Source organism: Monodon monoceros, unplaced genomic scaffold (assembly GCF_005190385.1).
Source record: "Monodon monoceros isolate NGI ecotype Baffin Bay Population unplaced genomic scaffold, NGI_Narwhal_1 Contig2354_ctg1, whole genome shotgun sequence".
Taxonomy (NCBI): domain Eukaryota; kingdom Metazoa; phylum Chordata; class Mammalia; order Artiodactyla; family Monodontidae; genus Monodon; species Monodon monoceros.
In genome coordinates, this window is record NW_021698254.1 from 1 (window position 1) to 17,881 (window position 17,881).

Consider the following 17,881-nt stretch of genomic DNA (forward strand, 5'->3'; position numbering starts at 1 on the left):
AAAGTCTTTAAAATGTCCATATGTGGATCCTGCAAGTCCACAATTAAGATCATCAGGTATGCTAGCGAAGATTTGGCTTGACAAGGGAGAATTCACTCATTGGAGTATACACAATGCTGGGTTTAAACACAGGGAAAGAACTAGGCACCACCTGAATGTCCAACAATGCAGGAATGACTACAGAAATGTTAGGGTCCATCGATACACTCTTCAGGCACTGAAGATGACGGTTCTGAAGCCTGTTGAATAACATGGAAAGAAGTTCAATGGGTTGATTTTTGTTTGGTTTTAGTTTTTGAAAAAGCAGATTAAGAAACACCACATACATGAACCATTCTATAACAGTGTGTTAAAAGGGAAGGTGGGGTGGAGGTGAGGAAGGGAGGGAGAGAGGAGAGGAGAGAGCCTGGAAAACAGCACACGGAAATGGTAAAAGTGGTTGTCTCCCGGTAGTAGGGTCATGGGGAGCAATTACTCTCTTGGGTTTCCCTCATCTGATTTCCTTCTCCTTCCTGATGTTTCTACCATGAAATTGTATCACCTGTGCAATAAACAAAGAGAGAAATTGCTTTTTAAACCAAACCACAAGGAGAAGACAGCCTTTAACCTGTCAAGTGGCACAGATTAGCAAGATTATTCACAGCACCCAAGGTGGGTGTGGGGGGAAGGGAGGGGAGAGGAGGGGTAGGGACGACAGGGGAGTGGAGAGAAAGTCAGAGAGAGACACAGAGTGAGAGGGACTGAGACAGGTGGAGGGAGGGAGAGATGGAGGGAAGGAAGACAGGGGTGGGGGTGGGGGTCGGTTGTGAGAGAGAGAGACCTGCACTCCCAATACAATACACTGCTGGTGGGTTAGGGGGGCAAAGGGTGGGGCTGTAAACCGGGTGGGAGCCAAGGTTTGGCTCTGCTGGCTGGCTCGCTCCTGGGATGTCTTCATCGCAAGGTGGCCTCCTCGTCGGTGTCTTCCTCGAAATCCTTGACGTCAGCACTGGTGGACTGTCTGGCCCAGGCTCCCCTTTCGGCCTCTCGTTCCTTATGCGACTTGAATCTCCCAACGAAAATTTTGCGGTAGTTCAGGAACATGCCATTCATCGCATCAATGGCCCGCTCGGCGGACTCCTGCTTCTGGAAGTGCACGAACCCGTAGCCCTTGGGCCCCTTTTCGTCGCAGGCCACTTTGCAGGAGAGGATGTTGCCGAACGCCGAGAAGATGTTGTACAGCGCCTTGTTGTCGATGGTTTTGCCCAGGTTCTTGATGAAGACGTTGCCCACCCCGCTCTTGCGGAGCGAGGGGTCCCGCTGGGACCACATGATGCGAACTGGCCTGCCCTTGATGACATCAAAGTTCAGGGTCTCCAGGGCCCGCTTGGCGTCTACCGGTTGCTGGTAGTTGACATACGCATAGCCCAACGAGCGGCGGGTGATCTTGTCCCTGCAAATGCGGATGGAGAGGATGGGCCCGGCCGGGCTGAACTTCTCGTACAGCATTGCCTCCGTCACCTCAGGGTGTAGGTCGCCCACGTACAGCGAAGCCATAGGAAAGTCTGGATTCCCCCCTGAGCCCCCGCCCATCTCCGCATCAGCATCCGCGGCGGCCACCGCCGCCGCCACCTCCGCATCTGCATCCGCATCCGCATCCGCCTCCGCCTCCCCCAAGGGGGGCGTCGCAGCCTCTGCCGCCGCGGCGGCTTCGGCCACACTGGCCTCCGCCACGGCCACTGCCGCTGCCGCCAGGGAGGCCTCCGCCTCCTCCCCCGCTACGGCTGCCACCGCCTCCCCCAGGGTGACCTCCGCCACTGCCTCCTCCACTGAGGCCTCGGCCTCCAACTCAGCCTCCACCTCTGCTTCCGCCTCCGCCACGGAGGCCTCCGCCACCGCTTCTGCCACGGTCGCCGCCGCAGCCTCCGCCGCCGCCGCAGCCGCCGCCGCCACCGCCGCCGCCACTGTCGCCGCTGTCGCCACGGTCGCCGGTGCCCCCGGGCCGCTGCCGCGACCTCCCTTCCCGCGAGCTGGGGGGCGGAGAGGCGAGAGAGGGCAGGAGGGCGGGTGGGCGCCGGAACCTGGGCCGGGGGCGCGAGCGCGAGCTGGGGCGGGGGACCCCAGGCCAGCCGATCTGGCGAGTCCCAGTCACCTGGTATGGCGAGCGCTGCCAGGAGCGCACCGGTGCGAGTCGCAGCAGCCTGCAGCCCACTGCTGCTGCCGCCGCCGCTCGGTCGTGGGCTAGCGTGCGGGGCGCGGGCGGGCGGCGTGTGGTGGGGGGCGGGGGGTGTTGGCGTCTGTGGTCCGGGCAGCTGGGAAGGCTTCTGTCTCTTTGGTTCCCCCTGTGGCTGCTGCGGGGCTGCGGGGCCGCGGACGGTGGGAGGGGGCGGGAGCGGGAGGCTTGAGGTTGGGGGACGGGAGTGTGAGTCCTCAGCCTGTCGGATCGGCTGGATGTGTTTGAAGAGGAAGCCAGGGAAAGGGCTCCATGTGGACCGAGGGAATCTGGGTTAGATTTAGGGAGTTTTGTTTTATCCTTCCTCTCCCCATAGAACATTTAAATGATTAAATCAAGCACCTTGCAAGAGAAGGTGGGTGGCGTTGAGAATACGCTTGCCCGGCCTGAACAAACCCAAGAAAAATGGTTTTCTCACGTTCAGGGGTTCTCCCCACCTCAAGGCACACACGCTCTCCAACATCACCGCCACCAAGGCGGCAACTCTTACTCTGAGCTGGAGCTGGGGCAAGTGGGGCAAGCTCCCACTGCAGCCTGCTGACCCATTTTCTCAGAGATTCCTCCCCCTTTTCGGGCTCTTTCCCTCCTCTGCAACACTTGCAGAAGAGGAAATAAAGAACACAAGAACACGTATTCATTCATCCATAATGCCATGCCACAAATATTTATGGAGCCATTGCCAGTCCCTAGGGATATACAGGGGTCCGGGAGGCAAGAGGAAATAGACCAGTCAACTCCCAAGGTTGACCTTGGGAGTGGACAGTCTGGGCTAGAAACCCTGTCCCTGCTCCAGACTATGGGAGAACTAAGGACCTGGGGTTCTTCAGCCCCCACCACCCCCCAACTCCTCCCACCCATCCAAGTCTGAATTCATGCAGCCTGGAAGCGGGGGAATCAAGAGCACCCTGTCCTTAGTGCTGTCCTACATGATAGGTGAGGTAAGCCAAATCAAGAGCTGGGGACAGGGCCTGGTCCAGAGCCAGGCACTAGTTTGCTCTTGTCTCTGCCCTCAAGGTGCTGAAGTTCCCAACGTGAACCAAGAAAGGCACATCCATGTTCAAAACAAAAGCAAAACCTGAAATCTCTCTAGAATGAGGTGTCTCATTCCAGTTCACCAGCTAGTATTTATGGAAGCCTTATCCAGTACTTGGCACTGGGGGCTCAGAGACAGGCAATGTGGTAAGTGAGCAGTGAACGTTGATGTGTTGGAGGTGTGGGGCAAGGTGAGGAAAGGTGAGCAGAGTGTATTGTGGGAGCAGAGAGGCCACACAAGCCCAAAAGCTGAGGGGATAGGCAAGCGAGCAACCATTAGAGTAGAGGGCAACAGAGGCTAGAGTCCCACTTCTTCCAGAAAGGAGGACCCAGCCACTAACCATTCCTGGTAGGAATCAAGCAAGGCAGCAAAGGAGACAAAACCCCCAAGGCAAGCTCTGAAAGATGAGTAGCAGTCCACCACATCGAGGCAGAAGGGAAGGCACTCCAGACAGAGGCATCAGTCTGTGTCCAAGGCTCTGTAGCATGCTAGCACATGCATGGTCACTTCTGGTCATGCCTAATAATCTGGTGTGGACAGAGCTCATGATCTCCAAGAGTATATGGCAGGGGATGGGGCTGGAAGGTGTGGGGGGCCCTGAAAAGCAAGCTAAGGTGCTTGGACACTATACCCAAGCTCACGGGGCCCACTCAGTACATTTAAGGAGGGACTCGGTATGATCAGATCTTTAGAAAGAGTACAAACTAAACATCAACACAGAAAGTAGTTAAGAGAGTAGATCTTAAAAGTTCTCAGTACAAGGGGAAAACAAAGTGTAACTAACTGAGGTGATGGGTGTTTATTAAACTTCTTGTGGTAATCATTTAGCGATGTGTACCTATATCAAATCATTATGTTGTACACCTTAAACTTATACGGTGTTATATGTCAATTATATCTCAATGAAACTGGAGAGAAACCCATCAATACACATGTAAATGCATGCACACATACACACACACACACACACATGCCCCTGAGACAGAGCTGATAGAACAAAAAGAAGACAGTCAGTTGTGACCAGTTCCAAAAGAGTCAGAACAACCATTCCCTCCGTCCCTCCTTTCCTTCCATAAATAGGGGTTTCACATTTACCATGAGCCAGGCATTGAACTGTGGACTTCGGGGTCAGATATAAAAAATGATCAAGCCATAGTGCCTTTCCTCACTCCACTAAAGCTCAGGCTGCCCATACAAATAAGAGAAATGCCAGCAGAGGGCTATATGTGCTATGTGATTGGACTATGGTGGCCATGGAGTTTCATCTGCCCAGCACATATTCTCACCTCCCCCTCACTCCCACCCATCCACCTTCCTTGGGTAAATAAAGCTGTTTTCTGTGGTGGCAGCGTTGGCTGGACCTGGGCAACTGCACATCATAGAACAACCCTGAACCTTCAGAACTGACTGGGTCACCATGGGGTGTGAGGCAGTGAGAACTTTGTCATCGCTGGCTGGAAAGCATCCCAAGATGGCTGAGAAGCAGACATACAGACGTGTGTCTCGCCAGCTTGCAAAGCCTAGCCCTCTGCCCCTAGACAGGGTGTCAGCAAAGGGCAGGGACAGAGACTTAGGAAAAGCCTGCTGTGTTGCTGGTGCCTTGACCAAGGTGGTCACTGTCACCACTCTTTGGAGCCATCTCCTGAGGGTCTAGGTTGCTTGTAGGCAGGAGGCAGATGAACTTTGCCTCACCATTCCAGGTGGCCACCAAGAGGGACCTGAGGAGGCAGCGGCCAAGAGGGGAGCCATGATTGCTGGGAGGTAGGGGATGTGGGGATGACGAGAAGAGCTTCTCGGCCCATTGTTTGGAGACAGAAGTGACAAGAGGGACCAATTCAAGGACCAGGAGTCAACAAGATCTCTTCCTCTGGCTTTGACTTCCAGCCCACAGAGCAACAGAAATCTGTAGGAGAAAGAGGTTCAGCAAAGTCATGCTGTGGCCAGTGAATCCACAAACCTGTCAGACCAGAAGACAATCCCCAGGCCCTTGACCCTCCAGCAACAGGAAGAAGGCTACTACAGTGACAAGGAGAGCAGCTGGGGAATGCTCTCCAAGTCCTTTCTCACAGAGGCTTCTCTGGGGTTCCCGTCTCCTTTTATTCAGTTCCTGGTCACATCTGCAATCAAAAGTGTTCTGACTACTGGTTGCTATGATTGAGGCAAAAGTGAAGAGCCCTGTGGAGTGTCAGCAGAGGGAGGGAGAGGTCCCTTTCTTGTGGGAGGAAGTGTTACTCATTTTATTCACTCGATGATTCAACAAGTATTTATGGAGGGCTACCTTGTACCAGGCATTCTTCTAGGCAGAGAGCCCCTGCATCCAAGGAACTTATCTTCTAGTGGGGAAGACAGACAATAAACATGGCAGAAAATGTAAAAGCACTTAAAGGTTGCTGCAAATGCCCTCAGGGAAATAAATGAGATGATTTGGTACATCTTACCTAGAACCCAAGAGAAGTGGCAAAGGTCAGGGATGGCCTTTCTGAGGACAGTGATGTGTGGCCAGTCCTGCTGGAAAACAGGGGGAAAACCTGCCTAGCAGGGAGAACTGCGATTCCTCTGGCCTTGTGACAAAAAAGAGGGGCACTGGAGCCGCAGAAGAGATGCCGGTGTAGCTGGAGCCCAGTGAGAGAGGGGATGGAGGGAACAAAGGACAGTGTAGTGGTGGGAAGGAGCCATGATGGAGTTTGGTTTTCACTCAAAGAGCTCTGGGGAGCCAAAGAGAGAATTGAATCAAGGGAGTGCCATGATCTAATTATATTCAGTAATTTCTCTCTGGCTGCTCTCTGTGGAAAAAACTACAAGTGGGCAGGGCACAAAGCAAAGCACGGAGACCAATTCGGGCCCTCTTGCAGTAGCCCAGTTGGGAGATGGCAGTGGCTTGGCCCAGACTGGCAGCACGAATTTAGAGAATAGTGCATGGGTTCACGTGATATTTTGGAAAGAGAACAGACAGCACTTGCTGGTGGATTGAAGGCAGTTGGTGAACAAACTTAAGAAATGAATGATTACTATGAGAGTCTTTTCTTGCAGGTCTTGGTCATGGAGGTGTTATGTATAATCACAGACAATACGGAGAGTGGATGTGATAGATTTGGACAAGGGAGAAAGACAGTTGGGGATGTGTGTCAAGAGTTCCAATTTGCACATGTTACGTGTCTGAAGTCTGGAAAAGTCTGCTCTCCATGTAGGCTGCAGAAACAGAATTATCAAGACAACAGGACACAGATAGTATTCAAAGCCACAAGACTGGGCAGAATCACCTAGAGAGAGTACTGTCAGGAGAAGAAAGTGCAGGGCTATTCCCTGAGACATGCCAACATGTAGAAGTTGGGTTGAGGATAACAAGCCAGCAGAAGAGATTGAGAAGGACTGGACGGTAAACGGGCTGGCCCTAAACCTGACTCCTCTCCAGGGCCGTGCAGGGTCCAGCCTCAGTGTCCTCACTCGGGTCCTGCTTTCAGTGCTCCTGGCTGTATGTGCATGGGACTTGGTTTAAAACGGGAGGACAACAAGGACTTTGTGTGCTAAGGTTTAGATTTCTCTTTCTGTTCATTTCAAAGTGGAGCTTTAAGGAGATAGGTTCAGATACAGAGACATTCAAAGAGTGTTTGGAGCCGGCCCTTCTCTTCCCATTTCATATGGCCCACCTCCTTCTTCCTATCAGGAGGGAGTAATAGAAAGGAATGGGGATGCGGTTCAGAGAGCAGGAGAAAAGAATAGAAAATAATGGAAGAAGGTAGGGGATGGGGGTGGGTACCAGTAGGGAGAGGGACAGATCAGCTCTACAGGTAAAAAATGAATCAAAACACTGAAAACAGGGATCTACATAAAGAAGTCTCTTCCTATGAATTTCTTGTTGACATAGCTGTAGGAAGGATGCTCAGGGGAATAGAGAATGAAAACATACATGTATTTTGTAGTAGGTAAATTTATTTTGTCAATTCACACTGCCCCAAACTCCCCCGAATGAAAATAATCTTGACATACAGGCCAGAAAAAATAGCAGCCTTAGACTTTTATTTAGGAAGAATTGGAAAGTGTTTGGGTGTGTGCCCCTGTTATTTAACAAATAAGAACAATGATTATTAAATTGTCTTGAATAAATACAGCACATTTAGCAAATGGTCCTTTGGATCCTTATAAAGTGAAGAGTTAAGGGAGGCAGAGATATAGGGCAGGGAAGGAATGAGAATTGAGTCAATAGACATAAGAGCCCCAGGACATCAGGATATACACACATGAGCATGTTTATCACCTAAGGATTCACACTGGGCAAACTAGGATACAAAGCAAGCACTCATCAACCGGGGAATGACTGGAGACATTGTGGCACAGCCATTCCATGGATTATTATGCAATCATTACCAAGCACGAGTTATGTCTATAGGCTCTGATTTAGGGGGACCTTCAAAATATGCTATTATTAAGTGAGGAAAGCAAATTGCAGAGAGGGACAGTATATGGTCTCATTTGCATGTTGGGGGTCAGGGCACGGGAGGGAAGATAAGAGGTTGTGATCCCATATTTATTTGTATGCCTACTTGACATTGCCACCTGGATGTCTCATAGGTATTTCATCCTTAAATGGCATCACCATGCACTCGGGTATTCAAGTGAAATAAAAATGGAGAGCCACCCTTATTTCCTTCCTCTCCCATTCCCACATCTTCCTCTGGATGCTGTCTCATCCTTCAGCCACTCCTATCACCTCTACCTCCCAAACACCACTTGAACCTCTCCAACTTCACTGGAGTCCACCATTAAGCCTCTCATAGGATCCTGCCAAGCCTCCTAACTGTTCTCCCACTTCCACCAAACTTCCTTGTCCATCCAGTTGCCAGACTGATCTTTCAGAAAAATGAATGGTGCCTTTTGCCTCCCCTACTCAAAACCCCAGAAGGCTTCCCACTTCACTTGGACTAAAAGGCAAACTCCTCAACATGACTTAAATATAATGAGCTGCATGACCTGGCCCTTGCCAACCTCCCCATTCTCACCTTTCTCTATCCTGGTCATTGTGGGCCTTCTTAGAATACTCTGACTACTCCATGATCCAATCTCCATCCTTCCTGTGGGCTTCCACCTACCTCAAACTGTCTTTCTCCATCTTTTTAAAATCGTTAACAGGTTTTTAAACATACAAAATATTATAGTGGGTCACAGAACATGCCCCCAAGTCCACATCACTCAAACTGAAAAAAATAAAACATTTGTCCTATTTTTGTATCAGTTGGTTAGATTTTTAGGATAATAAAAAAACACAAAATACAGCTACCATCCCCATTGGAGCCCGCCCGCCCCCCAAACCCATTCTCCTTGCCACCCCGCATAGGGCACAAACCTTGGTTACTTCTGGGTGTGATTAAAGGCAGGATACAAGTAAGTTCTCAGTTTCTCTCTCTAATTTCTTTTTCTCTCTCTGTCTCTTTTCCCTTACTCCTTTCATGAGTATTTCTCTGACCCTTTGCTATTTGTCTCTCAGAAACAGACAGGGTCCACAAAAGGGAACATGATTGGTGATATTTGGGCTCAGGATGGTCGTGAGAAATGAAGAAGCCTATACTCCTAGCAGTCCTTGTATGTTCCTGGATTCCTGGGCTTAAATTCCTCAAAGAACATGGGCCTTGGAGTCAAGTGGACCCTCTTGTAGGCAGAGTTCCAGAGCAGAACACTTAACCGCTCTGAGCCTCGGTTTGTGCTTTGAGTATGAATTTCAGAAATTGTAATTAAGGTTCTTAGGAATTTTTTTAATAACAAGTAGTTTTGCCCAACCCTACTTAGGAACCAAGAACAGAGGGCTGACTGATGGTTTTTACGTAGAATTTCAGATACTTTTCTCTCTGGGAACCAATTCTCCTCCCAATGTATGGCTAAAACTTTAATGACCTTCTTTGTCATAATCTTAGGCAGTTTACAGGCATGACCTTATAAAAATATACCTGTAGGTATATCCCCAGTCCATGACTTACTAGCTATGCGTACCTTGGTCAAGTTGCTTTGCCTTTTTTGTTTGTTTCCTTAGCTTTGGAGTCCTCATCTGTACAAAGGGATGCATATTTGTAAGGACAAAAAGACGTGATAATGTTTGGAAAATGCTTTTCACAGTGCCTGGCATGCATTCAGTGCCCAACACAAGGGACTCCTTATTAATGTCAGTTCCCTCTGTCCTGAGTATATCCTTGTTCAGCTGGTTTTTGAAGGCCCAGTGTCTCTCCTTTCTGGTGTCCAAGGAAGCTTGGCACTTTCTCTCTAACCAGGAGCAAGGTGTCAGTTCAGAGGGAGCCTGATCCTCTGGGTTATATCCCAGGTTATGGCTGGATTTTACTCTAGGCAAGTGCCTGATTCTCTGGCCTGAACTCACCTAACTTACACTCGCATTCAGGTTTTCCTTCGTTCTCCTGACCTTAGGACCTTTTTTTGACCCATTTATTTATCTTCCCTGAGATCCAAGGACCTTGCAAGTCAACACATGAAAGAATGCCATTTTCTGTACTCAAGAAACCCCCCTAGAAGATTTGATAATACTGTCTCATAGAATGGGGTGTTGAGTCAGGAGTTGAATTTTCCCTCAGCTGCTATTCATCCCTTTGAGCACCCTTTTTTGGGACCATATGGGAGATAAATTACTATGAGGCAGTACGTTCCTTCAAGTTCTTTCCTATAGGACACTTGAATGCATTTTCATGTGTTCATGATGTCTCTGGAACTCTCCTACCAACATTCATGATTGTGCTAAGACACATTCATGGGTTATTGGCATATGAGTAGCTGATCTTCATTACCATGAGTTGCTGAGCAATTTAAGTTTTCACTGTGTATAATAGATGTAAGATGAAATCTCCTTCCATGTGGTAAAGTCATGATGATTAGCTTTGGGACCTCCTTCCATACACACCATCTTTTAGAAACCATGCTCAAAAATAAAAATTGCTCTTACTGAAAGGAAGTCACGCACATGGTAAATAAAATAGTGGTGACCAGAAAGTACAAACGAGCTTGTGATAAAAGGCAAAGGTCTGACACCCCATCACTTCCCACTCCCCAGTTGTGCTTCCCAGGGTAGATCATTTCAATAATTCCCGCTTGCATGGTTTTGGCAGTTACCGTATTTCAGCTAAATAAAGTGCTTAATCTGCTATTTCACATCATCCATCAACTTTAGCCATCATCAAGTGACCACATTCTTCTTACAGAAGAGAATTTAACTCATTCACTGTGTCTTCATTCTGCCCTCACTTTCTTTCTCTCAGTTTTTATACTTTCTTTTGATTTTTAGTTTCTCTATTGATGACTCTAGTAACTTTAAATAATGTACTTAACCCTCAGTTCCTTGCATACACCTTAGTCACTTTAACTTTTCTTTTCTTTTTCTATAAAATGAGGATATTACCACTTCTATCCTTCCCTTCCTTCAATCTCTCTTCCTCATTTCTACATCCTCTTCTTACCAGGTTCATTATTATTTACATCCAATTTTGGAAACCTAAAAAACATTTTCTGCTTTGAAAAGCAGTACAAGTCTTTTACTTTTTAATGAATCTCTAATAATTTTGATCATAGGTCCACATTTCTTCACTGAGTGTAGGTTGGACCAGAGAAGGAGATTAAATCCTGGTGTCAAGTCCAAATCCTCTCTATATCTTTATTCCAGTAATTTCTGAAAGGACTGCCAAATTTGAGTTTGACTTATATGTGATCTATGCATCAAACACTCTCTCTCTCTCATTCTCTCTCTCATTCTCTCTCTCTCTCTCCTTCTCTCTCTCTCTCTCTCTCTCTCTCTCTCTCTCACACACACACACACACACACACACACACACACACACCCATACAATTAAATGCTTGCCAGGCAATTGATCATTAAACCACTTAATCTTATAACAATTTATAAAATGGGTGTCCTTATAATCTCTATTTTACACCTGGGAAAATTTGGTAACAAGGACCTAAATAACAGGCAAGGTCTCATATAGTGTAAGTGGTAGAGCCTGGAATTGATTCAAAGAAAGGCAGCCTTGTTGCAGAATTGGTCCTGGTGACCACCATGTTATTCTACAATAAGCTTCTCTCTTTCAGTTTATCAGAATCTGTAACTATTGACAAATTAACCCATGCTGTTAAAACAGGTGGAACAGCTCACAGATGTATGAATAGTGGTTGACAATCAATCACCCTACTTTCAAAACCCCCACCAATCCCAGACATCAGAGGTTACAGAGAACAAAGTTACCTGATTGATTTTTTAAAAAAACTTTCCTCAGGTTCATAGAAATCTCTAAAAGCAGACTGACCCTATCCTGAGTAGATATTCTTTTATTTTGTCAAAAAAAGATTACAATTTTCTGTGACTTGCTACGTTCACAGAGCAGGTTAACACACGTAGATTAAATTAATTTTGTTTTATTAAAATCTGCACTAGGGGAAAAACTGGAATTTATGCAACAATGCCCTGATTGCTTCAAGTGTTTCATTTAAAATTTTTGCAGGCAGGAAGAAAAAAGTCATTTTTACATTTACTCTCCTTTCTGTAGTGCATCTTTTTATTCTCAGCCTGCTTTTAACTATTTAAATGTGTTTTTGTTTTTAAAGCAATTAATTAATGGTGTGCATTAGTGACTTTTTTTGTTATTATTGGTTTTCTTTACATCTTTATTGGAGTATAATTGCTTTACAATGGTGTGTTAGTTTCTGCTTTATAACAAAGTGAATCAGCTATACATAAACATATATCCCCAAATCTCCTCCCTCTTACGTCTCCCTCCCACCCTCCCTATCCCACCCCTCTAGGTGGACACAAATCACCGAGCTGACTTTCCTATGCTACGTGGCAGCTTCCTACTAGCTATCTATTTTACATTTGTAAGTGTATGTATGTCCATAGCACTCTCTCACTTCATCCCAGCTTACCCTCCCCATCCCCGTGTCCTCAAGTCCATTCTCTAGGTATCTGTCTTCATTCTTGTCCTGGCCCTAGGTTCTTCAGAAACATGTTTTATTTTATTACTAGATTCCATATATATGTGTTACCATACGGTATCTGTTTTTCTCTTTCTGACTTACTTCATCCTGTATGACGGACTCTAGGTCCATCCAACTCACTACAAATAATTCAATTTCGTTTCTTTTTATGGCTGAGTAATATTCCATTGTGTACATGTGCCACATCTTCTCTAACCATTCATCTGTCGATGGACACTTAGGTTGCTTCCATGTCCTGGCTATTGTAAATAGAGCTGCAATGAACATTATGATACATGACTTTTTTGAATTATGATTTTCTCACTGTATATGTCCAGTAGTGGGTTTGCTGGATCATATGGTAGTTCTATTTTTAGTTTTTAAAGGAACCTCCATACTGTTCTACATAGTGGCTGTATCAGTTTATATTCCCACCAATAGTGCAAGAGGGCTCCCTTTTCTCCACACCTTCTCCAGGATTTATTGTTCGTAGATTTTTCGATGATGGCCATTGTGACCGGTGTGAGGAGATACCTCATTGTAGTTTTGATTTGCGTTTCTCTAATGATTAGTGATATTGAGCATCCTTTCATGTATTTGTTGGTAATCTGTGTATCTTCTTTGGAGAAATGTCTACTTAGGTCATCTGCCCATTTTTGGACTGGGCTGTTTGTTTTTTTGATACTGAGCTGCATGAGCTGCCTGTATATTTTGGAGACTAATCCTTTGTCAGTTGCTCCATTGGGAAATATTTTCTCCCATTCTGTGGGTTGCCTTTTTGTCTTGTTTCTAATTCTGTGCAAAATGCCATTGGTAGTTTGATAGGGATTGCATTGAATCTGTAGATTGCTTTTGGTAGTATAGTCATTTTCACAGTGTTGATTCTTCCAGTCAAAGGACATGGTATATCTCTCCATCTGTTTGTATCATGTATAATTTCTTTCATCAGTGTCTTATAGTTTTCATCATTAATGTATAGGAATTTTATACCCTGCTACTTTACCAAATTCATTGATTAGCTCTAGTAGTTTTCTGGTAGCATGTTTGGGACTATCTATGCATAGCATCATGCCATCTGCAAACAGTGACAGTTTAATTTCTTCTTTTCCGATTTGGATTCCATTGATTTCTTTTTCTTCTCTGATGGCTGTGGCTAAAACTTCCAAAACTATGTTGAATAATAGTGGTGAGAGTGGGCAACCTTGTCTTGTTCCTGATCTTAGTGGAAATGGTTTCAGTTTTTCACCATTGAGAACGATGTGGGCTGTGGGTTTGTCATATATGGCCTTTATTATGTTGAGGTAAGTTCCCTCTGTGCCTACTTCCTGGAGGGTTTTTATCATAAATGGGTGTTGAATTTTGTCGATAGCTTTTTCTGCATCTATTGAGATGATCATATGGTTTTTCTCCTTCAATTTGTTAATATGGTTTATCACATTGATTGATTTGCGTATATTGAAGAATCACTGTTTTCCTGGGGTAAACCCCATTTGATCATGGTGGATGATCCTTGAATGTGCTGTTGGATTCTGTTTGCTAGTATTGTGTTGAGGATTTTTCATCTATGCTCCTCAGTGATATTGGTCTGTAGTTTTCTTTTTTTGTGACATCGTTGTCTGGTTTTGGAATCAGGGTGATTGTGGCCTCATAGAAGGATTTAGGGAGTGTTCCTCCCTCTGCTATACTTTGGAAGAGTTTGAGAAGGATAGGTGTTAGCTCTTCATTAAATGTTTGATAGAATTCACCTGTGAAGGCATCCGGTCCTGGGCTTTTGTTTGTTGGAAGAATTTTAATCACAGTCTCAATTTCAGTGCTTGTGATTTGTCTGTTTATATTTTCTATTTCTTCCCGGTTCAGTCTCGGGCAGTTGTGCTTTTCTAAGAATTTGTCTATTTCTTCCACTTGTCCATTTTATTGACATAGAGTTGCTTGTAGTAATATCTCATGATCTTTTGTATTTCTGCAGTGTCAGTTGTTACTTCTCTCTTTTCATTTCTAATTCTATTGATTTGAGTCTTCTCTCATTTTATCTTGATGACTCTGGCTAGTGGTTTATCCATTTTGTTTATCTTCTCAAAGAGTAAGCTTTTTGTTTTATTGATCTTATCTATTGTTTCCTTCATTTCTTTATCATTTATTTCTGATCTGATCTTTATGATTTCTTTCCTTTGGCTAACTTTGGGATTTTTTGCTATTCTTTCTCTAATTGCTTTGGCTGTAAGGTTAGGTTGTTTATGTGAGATATTTCTTGTTTCTTGAGGTAGGATACTACTGCTGTAAACTTCCCTCTTAGAACTGCTTTTGCTGCATCCCATAGGTTTCCGGTCATTGTGTTTTCATGGTCATTTGTTACTAAGTGTTTTTTTATTTCCTTTTTGATTTCTTCAGTGTTCTCTTGGTTCTTTACTAGTGTATTGTTTAGCCCCCATATGTTTTTATTTTTTACAGATTTTTTCCTGTAATTGATATCTAATCTCATAGTGTTGTGGTCAGAAAAGATACTTGATATGATTTCAATTTTCTTAAATTTACTAAGGCTTGATTTGTGACCCAAGATACGATCTGTCCTGGATAATGTTCCATGAGCACTTGACAAGAATGTGTATTCTGTTGTTTTTGGATGGAATGTCCTATAAATATCAATTAAGTCCATCTTGTTTAATGTACCATTTAAAGCTTGTGTTTTCTTATTAAGTTTCTGTCTGCATGATCTGTCCATTTAAGGAAGTGAGTGTTAAAATCCCCCACTACGATTGTGTTACTGTCAATTTCACCTTTTTATGGCTGTTAGCATTTTCCTTATGTATTGGGGTGCTCCTATGTTGGGTGCATAAATATTTACAATTGTTATATCTTCTTCTTGGATCGATCCCTTGATCATTTTGTAGTGTCCTTCCTTATCTCTTGTAATAGTCTTTATTTTAAAGTCTATTTTGTCTGATATGAGAATTGCTAGCCCAGCTTTCTTTTGATTTCCATTTGCATGGAATAACTTTTTCCATCCTCACACTTTCAGTCTGTATGTGTCCCTTGATCTGAACTGGGTCTCTTGTAGACATTCGTTCAGTCTATGTCTTTTGGTTGGAGCACTTAATCCATTTACATTTAAGGTATTTAATGATATGTATTTTCCTATTACCATTTTCTTAATTATTTTGCATTTGTTACTGTAGGTCTTTAACTTGTCTTGTGTTTCCTGCCTATAGAAGTTCCTTTAGGATTTGTTTTAAAGCTGGTTTGGTGGTGCTGAATTCTCTTAGCTTTTTCTTGTCTGTAAAGTTTTTAATTTCTCCACCAAATCTGAAGGAGATTCTTGCTGGATAGAGCAACCTTGGTTGTAGGTTTTTCTCCTTCATCACTTTAAATATGTACTGCCCCTCCCTTCTGGCTTGCAGAGTTTCTGCTGAAAGATCAGCTGTTAACCTTATGGGGATTCCCTTGTATGTTATTTGTTGCTTTTCCTTTGCTGCTTTTAATATTTTTTCTTTGTATTTAATTTTTGACCGTTTGATTAATATGTGTCTTGGCATGTTTCTTCTTGGATTTATTCTGTTGGGACTCTCTGTGCTTCCTGGACTTGAATGACTATTTCCTTTCCCATATTAGGGTAATTTTCAACTTTAATCTCTTCAAATATTTTCTCAGTCCCTTTCTTTTTCTTTTCTTCTTCTGGTACCCCTATAATTCGAGTGTTGGTGCATTTAGTGTTGTCCCAGACGTCTCTGAGACTGTCCTCAATTCTTTTCATTCTTTTTTCTTTAGTCTGCTCTGTGGTAGTTATTTCCACTATTTTATCTTCCCGGTCACTTTTCCGTTCTTCTGCCTCAGTTATTCTGCTATCGTTACCTTGTAGAGAATTTAAAATTTCATTTATTGTGTTGTTCATCATTGTTTGTTTGCTCTGTAGTTCTTCTAGGTCCTTGTTAGACGTTTTTTGTATTTTCTCCATTCTATTTCCAAGATTTGGATCATCTTTATTATCATTACTCTGAATTATTTTTCAGGTAGACTGCCTATTTCCTCTTCATTTGTTTGGTCTAATGGGTTTTTTCCTTGATCCTTCATCTACTGCATATTTCTCCGTCTTCTCATTTCACTTAACTTACTGTGTTTGGGGTCTACTTTTCACAGGCTGTGGGTTCGTTGTCCCCGTTGTTTTTCGTGTCTACCCCCAGTGGCTAAGGTTGGTTCAGTTGGTTGTGGACCCTTCCTGGTGCAGGGGATTGTGGCCTACGTTCTTGGGGATGAGGCTGGATCTTGTGTTTCTGGTGGGCAGGACCACGTCCAGTGACGTGTTTTGGGGTGTCTGTGACGTTATTATGATTTCAGGCAGCCTCTCTGCTAATGGGTTGAGTTGTGTTCCTGTCTTGCTAGTTGTTTGGCATAGGGTGTCCAGCACTGTAGCTTTATGGTCATTGAGTCAAGCTGGATTTTTGCATTGAGATGGAGATCTCTGAGAGAGCTTTCGCCTTTTGATATTATGTCGGGCTGGGAGGTCTCTGATGGACAAATGTCCTGAACTCAGCTCTCCCACCTCAGAGGCTCAGGCCTGACACCCGGCCAGAGCACCAAGACACTGTCAGCCACACTGCTCAGAAGAAAAGGGAGAAAAAATGGAAAGAAGGAAAGAAAAATAAAAGAAAGTTATTAAAATAAAAAAGTATTATTAAAAATAAAAAGTAATTAAAAAAAGAAGAAAAGAAGGGAGCAACCAAACCAAAAACCAAATCCACCAACAATCACAAGCACTAAAAACTATACTTAAAAATAAAATAAAATAAAGACAGAACCCTAGGACAAATGGTAAAAACAAAGTCATGAAGACAAAATCACACAAAGAAGCATACACACTCATAAAAGGAGAAAAAGGAAATATATATATATATATATATTAGAAAAAAGGAACACAGCAACGAAAGCAATAAACAAATGTACCAGTGATAATAAGCTCTAAATACTAAACTAAGATAAACATAAAACCAGAAACAAATTAGACGCAGAAAGCCAACCCCAAGTCTACAGTTGCTCCCAAAGTCCATCACGTCAATTTTGGGATGATTCGTTGTCTATTCAGGTATTCCACAGATGCAGGGTACATCAATTTGATTGTGCAGATTTAATCCCCTGCTCCTGAGGCTGCTGGGAGAGATTTCCCTTTCTCTTCTTTGTTTGCACAGCTCCTGGAGTTCAGCTTTTGATTTGTCCCCGCCTCTGCTTGTAGGTCACCTGAGGACGTCTGTTCCCCACCCAGACAGGACAGGGATAAATTAGCAGCTGATTAGGGGGCTCTGGCTCATTCAGGCCAGGGGGAGGGAGGGGTACGGAATGCAGGGTGAGCCTGTGGCGGCAGAGGCCAGCATGACATTGCAGCAGCCTGAGGCACAATGTGTGTTCTCCTGGGAAAGTTTTCCCTGGATCATGAGACCCTGGCAGTGGCATGCTGCACAGGCTCCCGGGAGGGAGGTGTGGATAGTGACCTGTGCTTGCACACAGGCTTCTTGGAGGCTGCAGCAGCTGCCTTAGTGTCTTATGCCCGTCTCTGGTGTCCACCCTGATAGGCATGGCTCACGCCCGTCTCTGGAGCTCATTTAGGCGGTGCTCTGAATCCCCTCTCCTCGCACACCACGAAACAAAGAGACAAGAAAAAGCCTCTTGCCTCTTTGGCAGCTATAGACCTT

General features: G+C 44.7%; 1 protein-coding gene across 1 annotated transcript; it reads right to left on the minus strand.

The window, feature by feature from the left end:
• Positions 1 to 933: 933 nt before the first annotated feature.
• On the minus strand, positions 934 to 1,611 carry LOC114895714 (polyadenylate-binding protein 1-like 2). The gene has a single exon (XM_029223295.1). The coding sequence runs from the start codon at positions 1,570 to 1,572 to the stop codon at positions 934 to 936; it is 639 nt and encodes a 212-aa protein (XP_029079128.1). The 5' UTR covers positions 1,573 to 1,611.
• Positions 1,612 to 17,881: the final 16,270 nt, after the last annotated feature.